Raw genomic sequence first — 23,633 nt, forward strand, 5'->3', positions numbered from 1 at the left:
CCAAGCGTTAGTCACCCATAAGATATTTTTGAGGGTTTCCTGGACCATTCAATGCTATAGTAAATGTGAGGAATAATGGGTAATATTGAATCTCATGTGCATATTGCTGGCATGTGAGTCAGTGCTATCTGAGCAGTTTGCCCATTGGCTACATGAGGTGATTTCTGATTACCATGTAACTGCAGAAATGAAGGGTTTGTAATGAAAGTATGGCTTCCAGTTATTTCTTGCTGAGAACATGTCTCAGCAATCCTTCAAGCTTGAGAAGGACACCTTATTTAATCATTTGAACTGTCAGTCTTTGCTACCTCTCACAGACTAGTCTACACTTGGGAATGGTGTGAGTACTGGAGGTGCACTGGAGAATGAAAATGAGATCCAAAAGAGAATGCTGCTTGATCATCAGAAGATTTAACTTTTCCTAAAATCAAATTGTGCTGGATTTAGTTTTTCCTGAATTCAAATTGTGCTGCATCTGACTTCAGTTTCAACAATGACAAGTCTCTTTTCAGCAGTGAATCACAGAATTGTAGGGATTGGAAGGGACCTCCAGAGATCATCGAGTTAATGCAATTGCTTTTACTGAAAGGTGAAAAGGTTGAGATCCAAGGAGGCAAATGATTTGTATTTGTTTAAAAATGGAAGGTCTGAGATGGGCGATCATCAGATAACGAGCCCATACAATCATACAGCAGCCCCATTATTTGGACCCTTGTACAGGTCACAGGTTTCTCTAGATGAATTCAGCAGAGAGGGATGAAACTCAGTCTACTGTTCTCCTAGGATCCAGATTAACAAGCAGTTAATTTTGGTGGCGTGAGCAAGCATGATCAGTGCTAATTTGTTGAGATGTTATCCTGTAAAACCCTAAGGTTATATCAACAGCCAACACAGGGAAGAACATCAGTAGTGGGCTCTGTCCTACATGTGCTTATTCTTGAGTTTGGTGAAAGAACGTAATATAAAGAGGATGCCTGAGCTCATGCTAGAGTTAAGATAGTGACACTGTGATGGATCAGAAGAATGCACAAAATGCAGTCTGTGTTGTACATAACGTGCTCAACACAGTCTGTACTAACAAAGCTGGTGCCATTGATTAAGCTAGTGAAAGATGTTTAGGTGGTTGTAGTGGAGAGAAAACAGTACTCTTAACTCTTTTAATTGTGGAGGAAGGAAGGCTGATAAAATATTTGTCTATGGTAGGGCAATGCCATCTAGCTACCTGTCTACCAGCTGTCAGGCTCCTGACTCATGTGTTATGCAAACTTCATCATTTTATATCCTCTGTTTTGCAGCAAAATGTCAAAGTCCTTCTAGATGTTATAGGCTTTTTAAATCTTGTCTTATTGCATTGTTTCCCATGAGTACCTCAGAGGTGGTATTTCCCAGATTTCCATGCTGCCCAACCCTTGAGAGCTTGCAGCAGGATGAACAGACCTCTTCCACACCAACCTGAGTGTGGGCTGGCTGCTGAGGGGTCTACAGAACCTGAGTGTCAGTGATACTTGTGGTGAAAATACCACAGATCAGATCTGCATGTGCTTGGGGACACTAGAGATGTTTATCATTAAGGATGAGGTGGAAGGAGAGGACAAATTGGGCATATTTGGTTTCTACTTTTTTTTTTTTTTTTTCCTTTAGATAGAAGGTTTCTGTGTGTTATTCAGTAATTGCTTCAGGTGGAAAAGCATTTCTCACCTTGCAGCAAAAGTATGCATGGCAAAAAGAGAGAAGTGTTTTAAGAGCAGCACTTCATGCCGTTGACTTTCAGCCAGTATTAAGGCCCTTTGGGAACAGTTATAATTGGTGCAATTTGTAGCAGGCTTGAAACTGCTCTGGCTTTGGGAGGACTTCATGCTATCTGTTGGAGTTGCGTAAATGACAGCATCACATTTGACTTTTTCTTCCTCCTGGACACAGAAAAGGCAGCCTTTAATTGAAGCTCTCAGACCTAGCTTGAATACAGTTATGTCAGAGTAAGCAAAAAGGTTTTGTATAATCAAAATGTGAATTACTTAAATCAAGTAGCTGTTTGAATGCTTTTGTAAACCACCCCCAGGCATAGAACTCTCATTTATTTTTGATTCATAACATCAACATTTTTTGAAGAAATAATCCTACGGAGATTAATGAAAGAATTTCAAATTAGTATTATCAACCCAGACTAAAGCATTTTAGCAAAGTACATATTCTTGAAAATTTGGCAGTTTTATGCTTCTGAAAAAAAGGTTTAAAAGATTATCAACCATGGTGCCATGCTGGCTTACAAAATGTGTATATATCTTGTATATATCAGAATCTATTTGTCTCTCAGGTGCAATCATTAAGAGTTAAAACGTGTAACTGTGTACTGCATGCTATATTGCTCACAGCCAGTCTTTCAGAAGGGGCCCAGTTGTAGTCAGACATAGACAGTATTTTGAATATAAATAAAAGGCTGTGTTTTTTCATATGTTCTAGAAAGAGGAAAAAACAACCAAAAAATAAAAACAAGTCACATTTGGTGTGAAAATGTTAGGATTTTTAGGTTTAGATTCTTATTTGTGTGTGTGTGTGTGTGTGAAAACCAGGGATCCATATATTCACTGAACAGATTACCGTCTCAGCGACTTTTTTGTTTGTTTGTTTGTTTTCATTTTGTTCTTGTACCAGGTGTTTAAGAACTGGACATCAGTTTGGTTTTTCATTACCCAGCTTTCAGCATTATTTGCATATCTTTGTATTTTTCCATGGTGATGATCAACACTCAACTGTAGTAGAACTTCAGTCAATAAATTTTATGTGCAACTGTAAAAGTAATTTTATTTTTAGTGAGACTGTTCTAGGGATTTTAATATCTCTTTATAAATATTTATATTTTCAATATGTCTTCATTTAATTGAAAAGGTTCTTCACTTTATTTTCAGACAACCTCAGGTAGTAGACGTAATGACATACCAACACTCTGACCTTTTAGCTTCTAGATTTCCATTAGCTTATTCACATTTTGCTTGTCCGTGTGTATTATATTTTAGTTTGTATATGATTTTCATCTATGGATTGACAGAAAGAAGGATGTTTTCAGTACAGACACCTTGGGAAGGAAGAAAGTGTGCTATTGCATACTAGCTGCTGACATGCAGTGTGTCTCAAATAGTGCAATTAGTCTGCACGGCTACTAGAAATTCACACAGAAATGACGTTTGATGGTTGTATGGTCATTAGTGAAAAGGATGATATCAAATCATACTCATAATATAGCAACAGCTTCTGATATCTGTAAAGTTGTCTTGAAATTACTTACGTTATTTATCTAAACACAGTGCTCATTATGATATCCTGCTGCCATTGTTTTTTATAAATGTGCTCCGTGAGTTTCTTGTACTACCATTATCGTTTTCACTGGTGTAAAATTCATCATAAAAATGTAACTATGAAGAGGAGGGAAAAAATCACTGTCAATTCCACGAAGAGCCTTCTGGTGCAGGCTTCTTCACTGGGAGTCAGTTATTAATGTGATTTTTGCATTGTACCTTAATAACTCAGGCAGTTGGACACCTGCTGCTTCCTTGGAAAATAATTCACAATCTAACAGGCTCCCAATTTTTTTCCCAATACACAGTCTTCTTCATTCTTCTTTTTTGAATTTCTGCTCATGACTTACATGTAAACTGCCTGTCCAACATCCTTTTTTTTGCTTATCATCTTTAGTTATTGATAGCTTTGGCATTGGTTAGCATTCACAAATGATTCATATTTCTGAATAGTCCATTTGTTTGTACATTGTTGCACTTTTATTCCTTTCATTATGTTGAAAAACCTGCAATTCTCAAATAAACCCCCTGTAGTTGTTCTGTCTGCTTGCTAAAAGAAAGGGCTGTGCAACATGAGTTAATAACACAGTAGTAATATTCACTGACTAATTCAACTTTATGTAAATCACACTAACAACTTGTTTCTGCAGGTGATGAAGTGATTGGGAAGATGTTGCAGTTGAAAAATACTTTTTAAGTTTTTGTGTAATAGCCTTTTTGCTTTTTAAACATCTGCTAGTTGTTACATACATTTAGAAGACACTTGTGGAAATCAAATGTTCTTTTTGTTTTCCATCATCTTTGAAGCAGAACTTACTTCATTATATATAGATAATATCTATATATAATTTATAACAGAACTTATTTGTTATCTAGATCCATATGTGATAATATTTATTAAACTGAGTGTACGATTCTTGCAGTTCAGTGTTATGCTGAAACCTAAGGAAGTGTGTATGCTTTTGTTTCCCCAGTTTACACAAACCTGTGTCTCAAGGAGTGAGCCTGAATGACTGGCTTCACTGTGCTTTCATTACTTCTGAAGGTGGCCTGAAAGACAGGGAGGACATTGTGACCATTACCTATGGCCAGCTTAAGGACCTGGCAGCTCAGCTGCAGCAATCTCAGTCCGAGCAGCAGGACACCGAGCTGAAGCTTCAGAAGGCCTTGGAGGCTTTGAATGAGGCCAATGAGAAGGTTCAGAAGTAAGTCACTTGCCTTCTTTCGGGAAAAACTACAATGGAAAACCAAGAGAAAATAGTGTTTCTTCTGGTACTTTTTCTTGAATGAAAGTATGATGCTACTCATAACTAAGTTCCTTTCAAATTTCTTCCTTTCTTTTTCTTCCTTTCTTTCTTTCTTTCTTTCTTTCTTTCTTTCTTTCTTTCTTTCTTTCTTTCTTTCTTTCTTTCTTTCTTTCTTTCTTTCTTTCTTCCTTCCTTCCTTCCTTCCTTCCTTCCTTCCTTCCTTCCTTCCTTCCTTCCTTCCTTCCTTCCTTCCTTCCTTCCTTCCTTCCTTCCTTCCTTCCTTCCTTCCTTCCTCCCTTCCTCCCTCCCTCCCTCCCTCCCTCCCTCCCTCCCTCCCTCCCTTCCTCCCTTCCTCCCTTCCTCCCTTCCTCCCTTCCTCCCTTCCTCCCTTCCTCCCTTCCTTCCTTCCTTCCTTCCTTCCTTCCTTCCTTCCTTCCTTCCTTCCTTCCTTCCTTCCTTCCTTCCTTCCTCCCTTCCTTCCTTCCTTCCTTCCTTCCTTCCTTCCTTCCTTCCTTCCTTCCTTCCTTCCTTCCTTCCTTCCTTCCTTCCTTCCTTCCTTCCTTCCTTCCTTCCTTCCTTCCTTCCTTCCTTCCTTCCTTCCTTCCTTCCTTCCTTCCTTTCCTTTTTTTTTCCTTGCTCTGTTATTGACTCATCTAAGACGCTGATTTTAACAGTGCTGTGGCAGTTAGGATGCTTTTCACTTGTGTTACAGAAACTGCTTTCTGCATGTGCAGTGTACAGGGAAAATGTTTCCATTCCCACTGAATGATTTACATCCATGGCACTCCGATGACAACAGAGCATTTACCTTTGAAACTGCAAGGTGGAATCTTAAGGCTCTCTCATGATTTCTTGTCTGTTACATATGGGGCAGGATTCATTCAACAGGAAATGCTGTTGGATTTGTTTAGGAGCAGCTTCAAAATCTCACTGAAATCAGCAGGAAGTCTCTGAATGGGTGAGCAGAGATTATATTCTCTTTCCCAAAGTGTAATTCTCAAAGTTTATCTCTACTGAAGTCGTTATTGTCATGATAGTTATTGCTAGCATGTAAGTTTTTGACAGAATGATTTCTTGGAAATAGGAAAATGTGTAGGCAGTGCCTCCTCAAAGTCTGGCACTTCTTATCTCTGTATTCCACTCCTTAGCCTCAAAGCACCCTTCCAAGGTTGTGAAGGCTGAACTGATGCAAATTTTCTCATCAGTCTATATTTGTTTTCAACTTCAGTGTCTGCAGTGTATTTCAAGAGCAACTAGGAATTGGCTGATAATATATTGCAGGGACCTAATGAGAGTTCTTCTTGAGTAATTAAAAAATCATACTGAGTTTTCCTATTTAACAAAATGCAAATCATATCATTATTTTTAATGTATTTTTATCTACCTAAAAATTAATTAATATTAGTATTTTTCATTAGTTTTTAATATGAAAATTCTTATTTTCAGTCATCACTTTAAAACCTCCAGTGACTGAGAATTATTCAGGTCTTTAGTATCACTAGTTAGGTGCATTTGAAACTTCAACAGATGCATTAAATGTGCTTGCTGAAAAAAAAAACTATGAAAAATAACTACAGCACCTAAAAGTGAGTATTGGTAGTGCCTTTCTGTACAGTGCATAATTTTAAAGTTGCTATTGCATTTCTTTTTATTTATAAACACTTGCAATCTACATTTAAGTGAAGGTTTTTGCTTTGTTTTTGTTTTGGAGAAGTCTTATTAAATCCTGTGTAACCAGAGTGCATGGAGCAGAAGTGCAGACACAACCTGAACTAAAGTTGCGCTGATGCACTGCTGTAGTGCAAAGAATTTATGCAATTTTACATGCTCAAGTACTTGGGAAATTTTTGATCAGGTTAGTTTTCATTGCTGCTGAGATCAGACCACTGAGCCTATAGCAAAATTAAACAATTGGGTGAAGTCTTTTGATGACAATAGCATGCCCTTTTTACCAAGAAACTGTGGAAATGCTCTGTGCGTCTTCCCAGCACCCAGAGTCATCCACCCCCATCTTATAATTCAACCTGCAAACAGATTAAGCAGCTGAGTTTGTGGAAAGTGTGTTTACTTTGAGCTAAGAACCCTTGTGTGACACTATAGAGATTCCTCTGACACCTCTGGGAGAACTACACAGACAGTTCTTACTCATCAGCAGGGAAACCGGGCTGAGAATTCCCAATTCCTTTGTAGCCTCAACTGCTTCATACAAATCAGTGTTTGGCAATTAGGCAGGAACTCATTTGTTAGCTTTTTATTTCCAAGATGTAGGATGCTCTACATTTCAAAAAGGAACTAGCATTTATAAACCTGTCAGCTGAAAGGCTTCATGATATTAATTGCGCTGGTAATAATTATTAGCAGTCATAAGAGTGTGCTTATTGTAATTGGAAATGGGATGCTAAAATTCATCACCTAAGCAGGGTTTTTAAATGTCTGTTTACCTGACTTCTTGTTCTTGTAAATGCCTAAGTAACATTTAATTCTGACATGAGACACACATTTAGCAACTATACAAAATAGTTTCTCGGTATTATTCAGTAAAATATCTGAATAAGTAACTACAGTTAAAAATTAGACAAGGAAAATAATTATGAGCTTCCCTAAAAAAGAATATAACTGGAGTAATTAATGTTGAAATAGAGTGTGCTTTGTATCTTTGTATCATGTGATTTATTAATGCTCACTGTGTCTTTGCTAATTGATTCTCTGTCCATGATTTCATTAATTTGTGTACTTACTTGCAATTGTTGCTTTCTAAGTGCAAGATCCAAATCAGAACAGTGGTCCTGGGCTCTCTGTGATCAGGACACAAGGCATCTAAAAAATTTCTGGATCCTGTCCCACATGAAACAGCAGCTGGGAACCAGAAGGGGAATATACTGGAATCTGCTTATAGTGAACTTAGATGTAGTCAAATTCTGTTGACACTGAAAAAGGGTAAACATCTCCCATCAGCTCACAGCAGTGTGATGGATGTGTGCTCTTGCCTGTGAAGCAGACAGGGATGGTATGAAACAGAAAACAGTGATGGGTGGAGAGTGGCTGCACAGATTTAGTAGCATTCGTTTGAATGTATTTTGGTTTTGAAACACTAACAAGATATATATTAGACTTTGAAGAAAATATTATTCTGGTTTATAAATCAAATACACATCTGAACTGTGCTGTGTGTGTAAATAAATACATGCTCATGTACGCATAACGTAGTAAATATTTTTTCAGTTGGAAATTACAAAAAATCTGCAGGACTCTAAAGATTTTTAACTGATGCTATACTCTGATTTTCACTGTGTCATTAACATTTACAAAGGACAAATACAGAGGCACAGGACCCCAAGGAGCGCTGGCACAGTGCCACAGCCTTGCAAGTGTGTCCTGCCGGAGCCAGGAGTCAGCTGCTGCAGCTTCAGCAGTGAGGTGAAGAAGGTGGCCGTAAAACCTGGCAAATTCATTAATGCCTCTGCCACCAAGGGAAGAGAGGTGTTTTAAAACTGGCCTTCCCACTGGAGCCTCTGGGATTGAGGAATGGCTACCAGTGTCAGTGAGATCAGAGGAGATCATGGTGTAGTAGCAAATCAATATGAGCCAATTATCACTAAAGGTTGAGGCCATTTTTTATGCATTTTTTTTTCCAGGAAATTTTTCTGCAATGACTTTGCAGCTAGAGTGAATTTTAATGCAGTTTATCTATCAAGGCTTTTATTCTTTTTCTCACAGTTTAATGTTTCTGGCTCAGGAAAGTGTAGCTCTGCATCTGTGAACGCAGCCTTTGCACACTCATATAGCTGTGTGCAGGAGATGGCAGTGGAGGGTATGCATGTAGAATTTCTATGTAGTCCTCTAAAAGTAAACACACAACCATGCAGTAATGGTGCAGTGCTAAAATATAAAGTAGAAATTCTTACTTGTTTTGTCCTTAACTGACTATTAAAGAAACTGTCTTTTTATTTTCTTCCTTTTAAGGAGGAGCTCAGGAAAGTTAGTTACAGATTAGATAAAATTTATCAATATTTTGAGTACAAGAAAAAAATAAACTAGTTCTAAACAGTCAGGTGGTTTTAGTAAAAAAAAAAAATTACTGCCTCTCACCAAAAAAAACCCCACAATTTGTAATAACACTGATTTGCTTTACCTCCTAAGGTGTGCCATTTGACCACCTAGCTTTTGCTGTTGTTGGAATGCACCCATGTATGAGTGGTCCCGGGTTTCCCTCTAGCATTTCTGAACATGATTTCTCTGTTATCAGAGTTGCTCACATAGTTTTGCTTTTTAGCTGATGCTGATAAATAAGTCTGTCAATAAGACAGCAGAAACAAACAGTTCTTACCAGCATTTGCCAGAGTATAGAAATGAAAAAATTACGGTTGAGCATTTACTAAGTGATTGGAGTCCCCTTCTGCAATTAAAGCTAATCTGCTCTGCCAGTACAGGAGCCGTGTGCATTTCACATGGATGTCCAGGACATTCTCCAGTGCTCACTGGAGGGCCTAATCTCTCTCAGAATGATCGGAGCAGTGCAGCTCAAGAACAAGAATGAATATTTGAATAATCACACCACAATGCGAGGTGACCTTCCGACAGGGGACTGACCAGATACACATATGGATTTTGGGAAGACGCTCTGATGCTGTTTTTTAACACAGCTGTGAGAAGAATGTGGCTAAGACCCAGTAGTCTTTCTGGAGTATAGCTGGCAAAGGAAACCATGAGGAGAAGAGAATTTAACACATGGGTGTAAGAGAGTCCGCTTCATTGATGCGATCTGAGGGGAATGTCTAATGACTGGAAGAATCAAACTTGGCAATGAAAACACAAAGCTCTTTTCATCAATTCAAACGCAGCCTCTAAAGCTGCAGATGGTTACCTCCAGCCTTGCCTATTCAGTGTGGGGTTGTGTAAAATGGCACTTTGGTGAATACTAATAGATCAAAACAAAGATTTAATAACATAAAGATGGAGTGTTCATTTTTAAATGAGGATACAGGTCAGTGTCTCAGAAAAGAGTAAAATAAGTATCTTTATGTATAGGTCTAAGGTCCCTGGAGATTTTTAACAGCAAACATGGTATCTTTAATGTACAGTTTGTATTCAGTACAGCACAACTATGCAGGGAGCAGGCTAAAAGCAAGCAGTTCTGGTTTATTATACCTATTGAGCCTCCTTGCTATATGCAAATGTTGTTAACTAGTTGTCTCCCTTTTAAAATCATACCTACGTATATTTAGTTGAAGTCTGTATTGTGGCTTGTATGCTTTCAGTCTCCTGTTGTAGATAAGAATAGAGCTAGTTAATTAGAAATTGCAGGCAGAAGCGCTACACAAAGGAAACAAGTTGCACATTCACCCAGACTTAGAGCTATTTGTTTTGGATGTAACACCAAATGCCAGATAACTTGATTGGTTTTATTTTAATTTGAAGATACATGTCTTTTATTTTCATCCTTCAAAAGAATTAATATAATTTGATTTCTTATTTTATCAAGATGATACATTTAGATGTTTGGATCTTCTGTCTATGCTAAACTGCTATTTTTTTTAGCTTACAAAAATACGTTCTGGTGAACGTGAGATCATGTCAACTACTGGCAATGAGAAGTGCAACTTTATAGATTTTAATAGTTTCACTGATTTGTGTCAAAAGTGATTTTGCTTTTAATGAAACCACCACATTGTCTGCTACTGTGAATTTCTGCTGGGATTTAATAGTTGGTAATCTTTTAATATCATATAGGGAATTTAATTGATGCTGGCATTTTGAAATGTAAAGGAAGTTCTGGTGACTTGTTGAAGAATGTAAACATAGAGGTACTTTCTTACTTACAGTAAATTGGCTTAGCTCTCTTGCACTGAGTTGCATTAATTTGTCCTGACTAAGGATCTGACCTCTAGTTTGCTATGAAACAGATGCTGGTGGCTATATTCAAAAGACCAGTAAGTGAGAGCAAAGTGTTATGAATCTGCTACTTACTGTAACAAGCAGTAGAAGTCAATGGTTATGAGACTTTGCATGGAAGGAGTCGAGGGAGGAAAATCTTGTAGCAGTCAGGATACCAATGAAAATCAGCAATAGCTCTGGACTCTCAGAACTGGATCAAAAGTCATTAAAGGATATTCAAAGTGGAAAAAAATGCTTGATGAGAACTGATGTGTTGGCTGCTTTGTGCAATGATTAAAAGCAGATTATAAACTCCATGGGGCCCATAAGAGATATACAATCTCCACAGGCGGGGTTTTATAGTGTTTAGGAAACCCACACTAGCCAGATGGAAGATTCCCAGACACGCAAAACTACCACATACCCCAAAGAATTCTGCAGTGCAGCAGAGCTGATGTAAAGTTTCTTTGGCATGCAAGGCATGAAGAGGAACATAAGAGAGTCTGAAATGCAAAATGTAGTAACAAGCATATTGTGTCTTATATGAAAATATTACCATTAACAAGGGTAGCAAAAACAGGCAGCGTGAAATTATCAGGTTTAGGAGTAATAGGCTTGGAAGTGGTCTGCTTAAGGAATTAGGTTTAGTGAGGAATTAAGAATAATTGAAATGTATTTAAAAAGTTACGTATGATCTAACTGAAAACAGTACATAGCAGGGACAGAATTTATTTAAATACTTGGAATTCTGCACTACCAGAGAATTTTCTCAGAAAAATTCCACTGAGACTACACTAATATGCCTGGTGAAATGATGAATTGAAAAGTCTGATAGAGATACCTACTTGCTGTAATAAAACCATCTAGTAAGCCAGTGAGGTTGTGCTCAACTTCAGAGAAATTCAGCATAGAGTAAAATCAGTTTAAAATTCACTCAGTTTTGCGGAAATAAATTATTGAACTAGTGTGAAATCTAAGGTGAGCTGAACAAATTCAGTCACTCATGGCATATTCTCCACTTTTGTTGATATGCTATGTTTCAGTATCACCAAGTGGATCTTGTTTTACTCGGTGTGCCCAACGTTCATGCAGTTCAGAAGGAAATACATCACTTCTGCAAAGCTGGAGTGAAATGTGTGTTAAGCATTGAATGATACTATCTTAATTGGATGACGCTTTTCTTGCCAGTTTTTGAATTACATGTTCCCTATTGCAGTCCAGTTAGCATTTGAAGACTGGGATGGAGGGAGCTGCAGATTCTAACTGTCTCTAATACTGATAGCTTCCCAGCTCAGAGAAGAGAAGGCTTGTGTTATCACAAGTGAAAAACTTCTGACTGAGTAACACAAAAACTCTTTGGCTGGTTTAGAAGCACCCTTCCCTTATAGTTGTTACAAATCCTATCCAAGGTACTGCCAGGCTTTCTCTGCAGTCTGGAGGTTGAATATACTAATGATTCATAATGTCTTCTGTCATCTCCTTTTTGTTGGAGGATGGGCCTTTGTAGATGATGTTGTGGTTTCAATACCAAAAGTTGTCGTCTGTGGTACTGCCACAGTAGGTTGTGAAATATGAATTTAATGGATGCTTTGTGTGTCATAAGTAATGGTTAGGTCTTTAGCATCTGTACGTTATCCTGGCATCGATCATGAACACCTAGCAGAATAAAGGCAAAAAAATCTCAAGCAAAGTAGAAATACAGAGAAGTCTTTCCTGCATTACTTGCACAACCAAGATGTCCATTGACTGCAGGGACTTTCATGTGGATGAAGAACACAAAACTGAGTGTACAGTCTAAGCAAAGTGTTTGTTTTCTTTGCGTAGCTATGATTTACACTTACTTAACCTCTGTAAATTGTGGATTGCAGTGCAATACTTTTCTTAAAGTATGGGTAGTTACAATATAAGCACAAATATTTATCATCATTTGAATATTTATCATCTGTCTTTCAGGAAAATATAAGCAGTGCTGAAACTTCATTCTCTCAAACACTAGAATGTATTCTATGAAAGTCAAATGTTTTCAGAGTCAACATAATCACTGCATCCTAGTTTTTGACCTGTGTGTTCATTTGCAGTTTGCTTATAGCTGCTTCACAGAGATGGAAGTTTGTAGATTACAACATGGTTTTATTGATTTATCAGTAGCAAAATACACTAAGTACTCTCAGTAAACTGGATTGGCTAGCTCTTGGGTTTGTATTGTATAATATCAGCTTGTTGTGGAATACTTCAGTGCAAAATCAGAATGTTGGCATATTTAACATAAATGGTATAAACCAGACTTGCAAAGGCCATTATTTAGTAAGGCCAATAACACAAACAAATCAGATTTTGAAGTTGTTTGCCCAATAGGAGGAAGCATTCTGACACAGTATTTGTAAGTTTATAGATAACTATTCTATGAAAAAAATATTTAATAACTTTGAGAAACAGATTGAGTTCTCCTTGAAGAAAGGAAAGAGAACTTTTTCTCAGAGTTGCTTTTCTACCAAGATGATAAAATGAGTATCACAGCAAATAATCATTTTCTTTAATATTTTAGATCCAAATAAAATAAATTAATGGCATTTGCATTGCCGTTACTAAATAGTATTTAGTTTGTTTGCAGGAGTCATTTATTTGTGGCTTGGCTGGGAATAAAAATAAATTTGCGGTATTTCTGTTAATGCTCATACTGTTTCCTAACATATGCAAAAGACTGAATACTGTAAATCTATGTGCAGAGCTGAACAAGAAATACCAGGCTTGCTGAAGCTTCTGAAATACATATAAACTTTTAGAGAATTGCTGGATTAGTCATCATCAGATAAAAATAATTGAGAAGACCCAAATCAGTGAAGTATTTAATTTTAAGCAAGCTTGAAATCGCTGAAAATTCTCCCACTCCTTAAAATTAAGTGTACTTTACTGAAGCAGGTACCAGTTCTTTAATGAGTATATGTGTGTGTGTGTGTGTATGTATATATGTATATGTATATACAAACTGTTCATGTTTCTAACCTAATACTAAGTCATCTAAGTAATAGCCAGATGTTTTAAAAGCCGTTTAATTTTTCAAACAAGATTTTTTTTTTTTAAATGCAGTATTAACGGTGTTTCTAGACATGAGCACCAGCAACATCTTTAACCCCATAATTGCCTGTTCTAGTTTTCTGCTATACGTGGGTTAAATATAAGGACACACAACTAAAGACTGAGTTGCCGTAAGACATAAATCTTTAGGACCAAATTTTATCATTTCTCTTTCGGGTTATAGAATTTTTACCTGTAGAAAGTATCAAAATTCATCCTTTGGATGGAAGACGCTGCAGATATTGGAGATATGAATAATAAAATGACTGTATTTTGCACTTTATTCCATATATCAGTTTCTATTACCTTATATTTTTATTTAGCAATATAATCATGTAAATGATTTGAAGGGTGTAATAAGTGCACATCTACATATAATGAAAAGAATATCCTAAACAGAAAACTACACGAAAGACATTTGAAGTACTCTGATTTTAAACACTAATACTTTTCAAGAATTTTAGAAGTTTTGATGTAAAGCCAAATTTTTATGCTTGCATCAGCAGAAATTAAAAGCCTTTTTTTTTTTTTTTAATATCAGTCTCATTCATGTCACCACCAGGCAGAATTGCTAGCAAGATTAGAGTCTGGAAGCTCACTAGTTGAGAAAAATTAAAGCTGTCTTCAAAATTAGCTTCAGGAGCACTGATTCTTTCCTAATTCATCCTCGCTCATGAATTCTCTCATCTCCCAGAAGCAAGAAGAAATGTGACACTGAAACTCATTTCCAGTTGCATGGAAAATGTAGCAAAATGGGCCTAGAAGGCCAGTGCAAAAAAAATATCTGTGAATTGTCTTGCAGGAGAATGTTGGAGATAGTTTAGGTGCCTGCTTCTGCAGGTAGCTCACTGAGGCTTAAAAGTGGGAAGACTTGGTTTTACTTCTTTACTTCTTTACTTACTTTACATGGCTTCAAATGGCTGGTAACATGGTGGAAGGTCTTGGTTGTGCTTTAAGGAATGCTACACATTTGAAGAAGACACTTCAGTTTGTGATGCTGATTCTCAGCTAATATTTTAAAATCCCATTTTTTATGTGTGAATGAGCAATGAGGCATTTTTTCTAGTTTTGTCCCTACACGTAGGACTCCGTTGCAACATCACTTCAATAACCTTCATGCTGATTTCATCTATCTGTCCTACTAAGAGAAGGAGAGGATGTTTCATGCATGTTTGGTTATTTTGTTGTTTGTTTGGGGGTTTTTTTGCTGATCCACTAGTGAGGAAAGACTGCTCTTACTTTCTCTAGAAATATTTTTTAGGAGGATGACTTCATGCATCCAGGAGAAGCCTTTGGGCATCCTTGTCTTCAATCAGACAGGTGGGGAGCTCAGCTACCAGTCTGAGCCCGTTATGAAGGGCTTATCGCAACTGAGAGCTCCACTAAATCCTTTCTTCTTGCATCCAAACCCTTTTCTACAGTTCTTTGATCTTTCCAGTTCCACAAAAATCTTTCCAATGTGGACAGCATCACATGAGTTACACAAGAGAGAAAGTCTATTGAAATACATCAAACCTATTTACATGTGATACTTTTAATGTATAGGGCAGGAATTTGACAGTATTTTATGGGAAGGAATTTTCTCACCACGAGTTCCAGATTGCTCTTGGTCACGACCACCTCAGGGAGACAGAACATAGCTGAGTGCTGCCTAGAGCCAGCAAGACTGCATCAGGTTTTATAAAATGGTTGTGGAATCATGAAAAGCTAATGCTGTCTTCATTGCTTATGATATCAAGGGGGGTCGGCCAAGGTTGTGCTTTGGTGGGGTGGACTTGGGAAACAGCCTGGGCAGTGCATCAGTGTTTTAGATTTTATGAACTCGCTGTAAGCATTGCTTAACTAGAACATGCTCAAAAGTGGTGGGACTGGCAACTGAGAGGTTCAGACCTGTCCCTACAAAAAAGGCTTATAAGAAACACACAGAATGGTGTAATAAGGTGACTTACCTCATATTAATCCTTTTGAAGTTTAGAGTCTCTTAGTAACCCCATTTTCTACATATTCTTATAAGTATTATCAAACTACTCTTCCTGCATCTGAAATCCTAACTCTGTGTTTTGAGCATATTAGTTGTTTTGGCATTAGATTTTTGACCTTTTTTTAATATTCGTGAGGAAGAATTTACAACAAAACAAAACTTGCTTCAAAGAAGGTCCTTTCTGCATTTACTGAAGTGTGTCTCAGCTGAATATGGAATAAGAGGGTTAAGTAGTGCCAAGTGCCAAGAGAACTGTGCTCTGTACCCAGCAATTTTAGACTCTTTATTCTGTAGACGTTTATGCCCGTACTTCTAAAATATGTGTGCATGCATGCGCGCACATGAGGAACCCAGTCCAGCTCAAAACTACTTGTATATAAAGTTAAACTAGGAAAAAAAAAAACAAAAACAATTGCAGGTCTTTTTTGTCTTCTTGGCTGACTGAGCTTCAGCAGGTCATTTCCCTTCTCTGCATGCTGTTTTTGCCACGTGCAAAATGTGCGTGATTCAAAATAGGTTTGATGTCTGCCTTTTAAACACATAACATTTCTGACCATTGTTCCAGATTGTGAGTGTTCAAATGAAAGAATATTTGCTTTTCTGAGACTGTATTGCTCTCAAAAAAGAAGGTGGGGAACTGTTCAGAGACAGAATAAGCGTGCCTGTAAGTCATGGCTCTCTAGTCATACTTTTCATTATTACCAGATGGCAGAACTAGTGCTTTTCAGGAGTTGATAGGAAGTATCAGCTCTCTTTTCAGATTATTTTATTCCTCTTTTGAGATGAATAAATACTATGACAGAATACTTTCTGTGGTGAAGATACATTAGCAATAAAGTAAAACTGCTGGCTTTTCTTAGGCAGATGATGGAGAGTTCCTGCAAGAAAATCTAGGAGATCCTTGCCTAGTCATATCAGCACAAACTATGTGGAAGTGCTGTCACAGTGAAGAGTAGGCTTATGTGTCAAGATTTCTTCTAGAAAGAGACTGTGATACAAAGAGAGTGGAAACAGTAACTGTCAGTACTAAAAGCATTTCAGGCTTATGGAAGGAGGTATGGAAAAGGGTTTTCTTGCACAAGTAAAAGTAGTAAACTTTGCATAAAACCAGTATATAAACTGTGGGACTGAAGCTGGTGTTAATTAGGTGAAGTTCTGTGATCTGATTAAATAATGTGATGAGTATCATTTGGCCTCCAGTATGCCAATATATTCTCTATTTCAATTACTTTTTGTTTCTTAACTCTTCAATGCCAGGCATATGCTTAGATCTGAAAGTTGGATCCAGCAGTACAGGTCTCTGTCTGGTCTAAAGGGCAAGTATACTGTAGATTTCAGTTTACTGAAGCAGATGGTGCCATAGCATAATAATTTCAGGGTTTCTTTTTCTTTCTTATAACTTCATTTATTTTAGACAATTGCTGTATGCTGTCCTGAGAAAGTATTTGAAAGCAAAGGAGCAATACCTTTCACAAGGTGGCATAAAATCTGGCACAGATGCAGAAGTGCTGATTCTGTATTATTCTGTACTTTCTGTACAGATCATTCTGTGTAGCAATCTACATTAATTCAAAGTAGAGTGAAATACTGTAAAAACAGACCAACTGCATTTATCACTTACTTTTCCTGCTGCTGGTGATGGCACAAGGTGAATAGTAATGGTGAGCTAGCTCATAATCTTCCAAACAGAAGGTAGAAAGCAAACAATGTGACAAGATTAGTTATTGTGGACCACAGATAAAGGCTTAATATTTTAGCCAAGGCCTGTGTAAGCCTGGTTTATTTTGAAATATGTCTGCTGTCAGGAGCCCAACTGGCTGTATTTGCTTCTAAGTTTAATCATATACAGAATTACTCTTTTGAGCTGAGAAGATGAGCTGAGAAAGGGATTTAATAGGAATGCTTGTTTTGTGACAGGGCTTTTCAGAGACAGAATGGCTTGCCGAGCCAAATTTAAGGTCTGTAAGTTTAATTGAACATACATTTTGGAGTGACATTACAACCAGTGTTGGTCAGGCAGGAATTGGCTGCAGTGTCTGGAGTAATTAGATTCAACACTGTGGTGTACCACAGTTTAGAGTTTGCTGATGCTGCTAAATCAGTCTCTAAGACTTATCTTTTAAGACTATTTATATGAGTCAGTCCAGCCACCTGTCTACCACAGGGCACAGAATTCTACCCAGTAATTCTGGCATCAGGTTTAAAACCGCTGCTGAATACCCAGAATCCAATGCAAAAAGTGCAGAGGAAACTTGGTTAGGCAGTTAGGAAACTGGTCCTTCTGAGCCAGTGTAGTCATTAACAGAATGATGGTTTACAAAGGAATTATTAGAGTTTGGTATATGACCCATTACATGCAGCCAGGTTATGTTTTTTAGTAAATCAGTTGGAACTTACTGTTTTTCTAAAGGCAGGTTTTTATGGTGACAAAAATAATATTTAAATTTAGGAGTAAGAATAGTTAAAGTTTCATTCACCCACATAGAGGGCAAGAGAGAGATGCCTCTGTAGCATGGCAGGCCACCTACTGCAAGGCCTTACCTGTACGTTCCAGGCTTTGGTGCTGTAAATATTTAAACATTTTATTCAAAGAGAACAGCTTCCACAATTGAAACTGAAAACAGTTCCTCAGAACCCAATGTTAGCACAGTGCTGCTTCCTGAAGAGGGAAGCCACTGGAGTCTGGCTCACTTCTACAAAACCCAGATCTGAACCAGTTTCCTCTCACCTCTAGAGTAAATGATGCACTAACCAAGCACCTAATTCTAGGAAGGTGCTTTTCTCAAAGCAGCCTCTCCTCTCTGTCTCACTAGTTTCCTTGACTTTTGCAAAAATACTCTGCAGAGTTCAGTGAAACATATCCAAGAGGAAAACCAAAGGAAAGGAGAGAAAAAAGTTGTTTTTTTTTCATACTGAAGTGAAATTAAGTGAATTTTTTTGTGTGACCACTCAGTGAGCGGTCAGTTATTCACTGAGCTTAGCTGCTAAATTGCTTGCAATGCTTTTGTCCAATGCATTGTACTTATCTAATATATTTTTAAATGCTTGGTTTCTAAAGGGAATTTGTGTTAGCAAAACACATTCCAGAAGAAGCTAGATATCATGCAAGTAAGGCCATCTTCATAGCCTAAACCTAATCTTATCTATTGGAAAGATAACTAAGGGTTGTAGTTTAGGTTTATAAGCCTTTATATAGCATTTCAAAATCCAGGAGGATTTTGCTTTTATCACTTACCCCCCCCCATATGCAGGTAGAAGCTATTGTTTTCTGCTAGTCTGTATGTTACTTTGCAGATTAGGGCATAGGCTACTTGAAGGATGCTTTCATTGGGTTTCTTTTCATTTGAACATACATTTTGGCCACTTCTGGGGCACAATGCGCTGGAAGATCATTCTGTGACAATGCAACTCTGTCATGTACAGAACTTATGGATGAAAGCCACCACATTCATTTGGAGTGAGTTCTTTTGGTCAAAAATGTAGCAGTGTGGGAGGAGCTATGTGGATTTACATGGTTTCAGATTTTTTCCTGATCCCAAGCTCCAGCTTAAAGCTGGATTTCTTCAGTAGTCAGCAGTAGAGAGGGTGGTTACACCAGTAGATACTGTTTTTTTCAACTCTACATCCAGCTTCTGGGCTCCTTAAACAAACTTCTCTGCAGTAAGAATTTTAAGTCTTATTGAAGCTGATTCTATGATCAAAATGTTTATGCTCAAGGGAATAAAACTCTATGAAGATCTGCTAAAAGTCAAATTATTTTGTCAGTCTGTTCAGGAACTATGTAAGAGTATTCCATGTAACATCATGCAGTCTGTTTAGGCTCTAGTCAGCTGTATAGATGGTAAGAGAATGCAATTTAAAATAATTGAAAGAGGAGCTGAGAATGATGGAGAATCTGTCTTGAGAAAGACATAGCTGACAACATTCATGTTCAGGCAACATTTCAAGACTCTTCATAATGATGTATCTTTTGCTCAGTTGTTCCAAGCGTCATATTGCACACTGCGTTTATACTACGAAAAGTGTTTATTCGCAAGGAAAAGAAACCTTCATTTGTTAAATCCATGTCTTAGCATACCATCAAGTGTAGTCAGTGCTGCTTTTAGCGAAGTAAAATATAGTGAGGCTGTACTGGTAGGTGAATCATGATTGCACAAAGCAATAGAAGATCCTTTCTTCAGGTCACTGCCCTCTGTATTTTGAATCAAACTCTACAGACCTCTAGACTTTCAGGGTAGTTCTCAGCATGTCTCATTTGGCTGTTGAGACATTTCAGTTAGTTTTGATTTTGAGGCATCGCACTATTCTTTTAGCTTATTGCAGATTAAGATGCTCACTTTCCAAAAGGAGCAGCCTGCAGTAAGCCACCAGGCTTGGTGCAAAGCCTGGCCAAGAAGGGGTGATTCTGTCATCCTCACCCCTCACAGGTAGTGCCTCGCTTACACAAATGGTCTTATTAGCTGTCTTTTATTACTCACAAAGAAAAATGTTGCTTAGCGTGAGTCAGAATGGCAGAGTTGGGCCCTGGGTGAACAAAGAGTCCAGGATTATCTTTCCGAAAAGCCCCCTGAGGCCTGTATCAAGAGTTATTAAGCACTGATTCAGCCCATAGCATTATTTTGTAGGCTTAAGAGGGATTTCAGTGGTATATTGGGTCTTGTGTCTGTGTAGGGGTGAATTTTGCCCTCTGTTTTTTTTATCTTATAAATAGCTGTTACTGTTTCTCTTTTACATTATTGCTTAAATCTCTTTCAAAGGTACAGTTTCTTAATCCCCTGCTGCATTTTTTTTTCCTTCTTCTAATAAAGAATAAATAAATTTGCAAATCCACACATGACTGAAACAAAAGGCAAATAAGCCCTGCACGGTCTGAATTTGGTGCTGGATACTTCATTTTGATTATTTCAGTCATCATTCATTTGAAAAGCAGAAGCTATGTTTGTTAAGCCTCATTATTTTCTATGAAGCCTGACAGTTTCAAGGTTAAACAGAAGACATCTACTTTCATCCCAGTGGCATTTCTGTTCAAACACGGGCAGCTCCTCACTAACTTGCATACTGCCATGTGCAGTGCCATTGGCTGATCCCAGTGTGGAGCACAGCTGAGCCTTACTGTAGGACCCCTAGCCTGCATCTCTGAAGGAAACCTCAATCATTAAATACATTTTTACCCCTCTTCTGTAAGCTACGTGGTTTCCTTTAGACTGAGCAGAAATTTTAATAAGCTCTGGCTTTGGATTTTGCTGTTTCTGCTGTTTATCAAGAAACAATTGGCAATCCAAACCTTCTGTTTTAAATGTTACTCCTTTCCTTTGTGTCCTGAAGCATATTAGAGAAGGTTTTAGTGAGAGAGTGGGGGGGGAGGACCTCCAGTGATGTTTAAAGTGGTAAAAAAGCTGCAGTGGTGCTTCTGAAAGTAGAGGGTACAAAGTCCTCATTTCTGTTGATATTGAGGGATGATCTGTCATTGTTTTCTGAAGTTGCACATGGAGCTGATTTAACAGGAAAACATCTCAGGAGGAGGAGCTGAGGAAAGTGTGACCTAAAAGTAACTATGAGTTAGAGCTGTTAGAACCCAGAAAGCATAGATTCATCCATTTTAAGGAATAAATATGCCTGACTTTGTACGTGTGTGAACAAACTGTAGTGTTTTAGAACTGTATGGGTAGCGCCTTCAGAAAGACAAAGTGCCATAGATTTATGTTACAAAACAGGAAAAAATGCACTTGTTGGTTAAAAAAGGAAAATCAGTACATGGACAATAGGAGGGAGAGGCATGGCTAAGCAGTAACTTTTTACCTATACTTAAAAAGTGAAATTGAAGTCATTAATAGTTGATTCTTCAGAATCCCTATGAAACAACTAGAACCAGGTGAACTTTCCACATACATTTCCTGGTGTCTGATAATTGTGTTAGGGTGGTGAATTCTTAATCAAGTTTCAGGAATTAAGTCATCTGGTGAGTACAATAAGAGGTGTAGTTTCATGTCACTTTGTGGTTCCTGGAAAACAAGAGTGTTTCAGTACGTACCATGCGTGTTAGTCACGACTTGTGGCATTAAATCCAAAATGTGTTAACTGGTTTTCCTGCTCTGATACAGCCATTAGATAAAATACATTTTACAGTTTTGATAAAATGATGTTATTTTTTACTTCCTATCTACATTCCTTATGTTATATAATATTTATTAAAAAAAAAAAAAAAAACTTTTCTGATAAGAAGCAATGGTCAACTTTGCAGTAGTGAATACAGCTACTTGAACTTGTGGTTCTTTTTGATCCATTGTAGAAGGTGTGTGCATAATATGCTGGTTCTGCTCTGAAAGTGTTCCATTACTTGCAGTGCCTAGCTCTGCATAGATAGTTTATATGTGGGATAGCTTTCATGGAAGAATTCCATGAAGTTGAAGAAGTAGCTTAAATGCAAGATTACTGGAATGCTGAAAATAAATGCCTGCAAATGGAAAAACCCTAAACACATGTATAGCCCTTTGTGTTTCCCTACCTACAAAAGGAAAGAACAAATGAAGCCCTCAAGGTGCTGGACATGCTTATAGCTTGTCCATTAAAATTAAGGATTAGATGCCTCTCTGACCCACTTATTTTGACTTTTAATTTTTCTGTAATCTCCATAACAATCATACAGGCCACCTTCAAATATCATTGTGCACATCAGAGACTTGGCTTGTCATTACTTTGAAAGAGCTTCTGACATAAAACACATGGGATTTGGGCATAAATTTATAAATTGAACGATAAAAATATCTTGCACTGCTGGGTAACAGCAGGGTGTTTTTTAAAGGGAAACAACAGCTAAGTGTTAAGTTTAAGAAGAGGTATGAACTGGCCAAATTTTTAAAAGTGCAAGAGCTGAACATTGTGCTAACACCAAAGAGTATGTGTGCCACAATTGCTGTACAGCGTTTTGTGTTTGTTCCTTATGGGGATTCACATACTCCATATACTATAAAAGAAAAGCAAGTTGCTATGTATCCCTGCAGATGGGTTGGGTTTTAGGTTAAAAAGTTTTCTGTAAGTTGTCTGTGTTTTCCCTTAATGTCTCTCCTTTACAGTAGTGCTTTGTTTCTGAGCGTGACCACCACCAGGACAGCTTGGTTCAGTGCAAACACTGTCTCTTTCAGCCAGAACATTCCTAACATTAGCTTCCTTTTTTTTCTCCTCTCCCTCTTCCCTGCCCCCTCTCAGGTTGGAAAGGCTGGTGGACGTCCTGAGGAAGAAGGTTGGAGCAGGGACCATTAGGACCGTGATCTGATTGAAAGCTTCAGTCTAAGGAAGCATTCACATCTGGTGACCAGGCTGCTTCATTCAGCACTGTGTAAACACTAAAGCCTTAACTTAGCAAACAGTTGTTAGAAGTGGGACACTCCAGCGACATTCCAAGCTGAGATAAAATCAAATCATAAATGTTTAACTACTTTGCTGCTGAGTTCTGTGATTTGTTGAAATGTTTCTCTGCAAACATATATTTGTTTTTAAGCAGATGCATTGTGGCTCTGTGTACTATGAAAAATGATGTAGATGCTTATTTTAACAGTCTGTTCCATCAGTGTAACTAGACTACAGTCTGCTGCAAGCAAGGCACAGCTTGACCGTGTGTTCAAATACCTCCAGCTTCAGGTGCAAAATCCTGGAAAACAGCTTCAAAATTTGAATCCCTTGTGTTATTTATGAAACTGCAAGCAGTCTGGTATTTGCATATTAAATACAGTAATTGATAAAGTAAGTTTACGTTCAAGAAATAGTTCTGTCCACTGTGTTGGAGATTTTTTTCCTCTTTACTTACAGCCCATTGCAGCTAATAACCATAGCTACATCTAAAGGAAGGATGCACTTATAGCTTTATACAACACTTGAATAACTGCTGGAGTACATGGTATTTTCAGCATACCTTCTAAAGAAGTGTATAGCTAGGTTTCACTGGAGGAACAACTGCATAAATAATCATAAATCGCTGTGTGAAAGCCTTGAGACATTGTGGGGTATCTCAGACAGTGGGGAAGGTTTCCTGGTTTGTTTTCGGTTACTCCTCTGTCCTTCCCTATAGGGTAAATCCTTCAGATGTTCAGAAATCACCTTACAGTCAAAACGCATCTATTTGTTGTAAGGTGAGTGGCTCAGACATTTCCTGCAAGAATGTTTTCC

The 23,633-nt window shown here is 37.8% G+C and overlaps 1 protein-coding gene across 1 annotated transcript in view; it reads left to right on the forward strand.

Annotated features, from left to right (window-relative positions):
- The window catches only part of MIPOL1 (mirror-image polydactyly 1), a gene marked incomplete at both ends in the record, with an annotated part of 172,101 nt that extends 149,358 nt beyond the window's left edge, over nt 1-22,743 (forward strand). The window contains 2 exons of the mRNA XM_079537464.1: nt 4,268-4,498; nt 22,677-22,743. Coding sequence (XP_079393590.1) covers nt 4,268-4,498; nt 22,677-22,743 — 298 coding nt within the window. The remainder of the gene's footprint in view (nt 1-4,267; nt 4,499-22,676) is intronic.
- Nucleotides 22,744-23,633: the final 890 nt, after the last annotated feature.

The sequence above is a fragment of the Tetrao urogallus genome (genome assembly GCF_951394365.1).
Source record: "Tetrao urogallus genome assembly, chromosome: 6".
NCBI classification, from domain to species: domain Eukaryota; kingdom Metazoa; phylum Chordata; class Aves; order Galliformes; family Phasianidae; genus Tetrao; species Tetrao urogallus.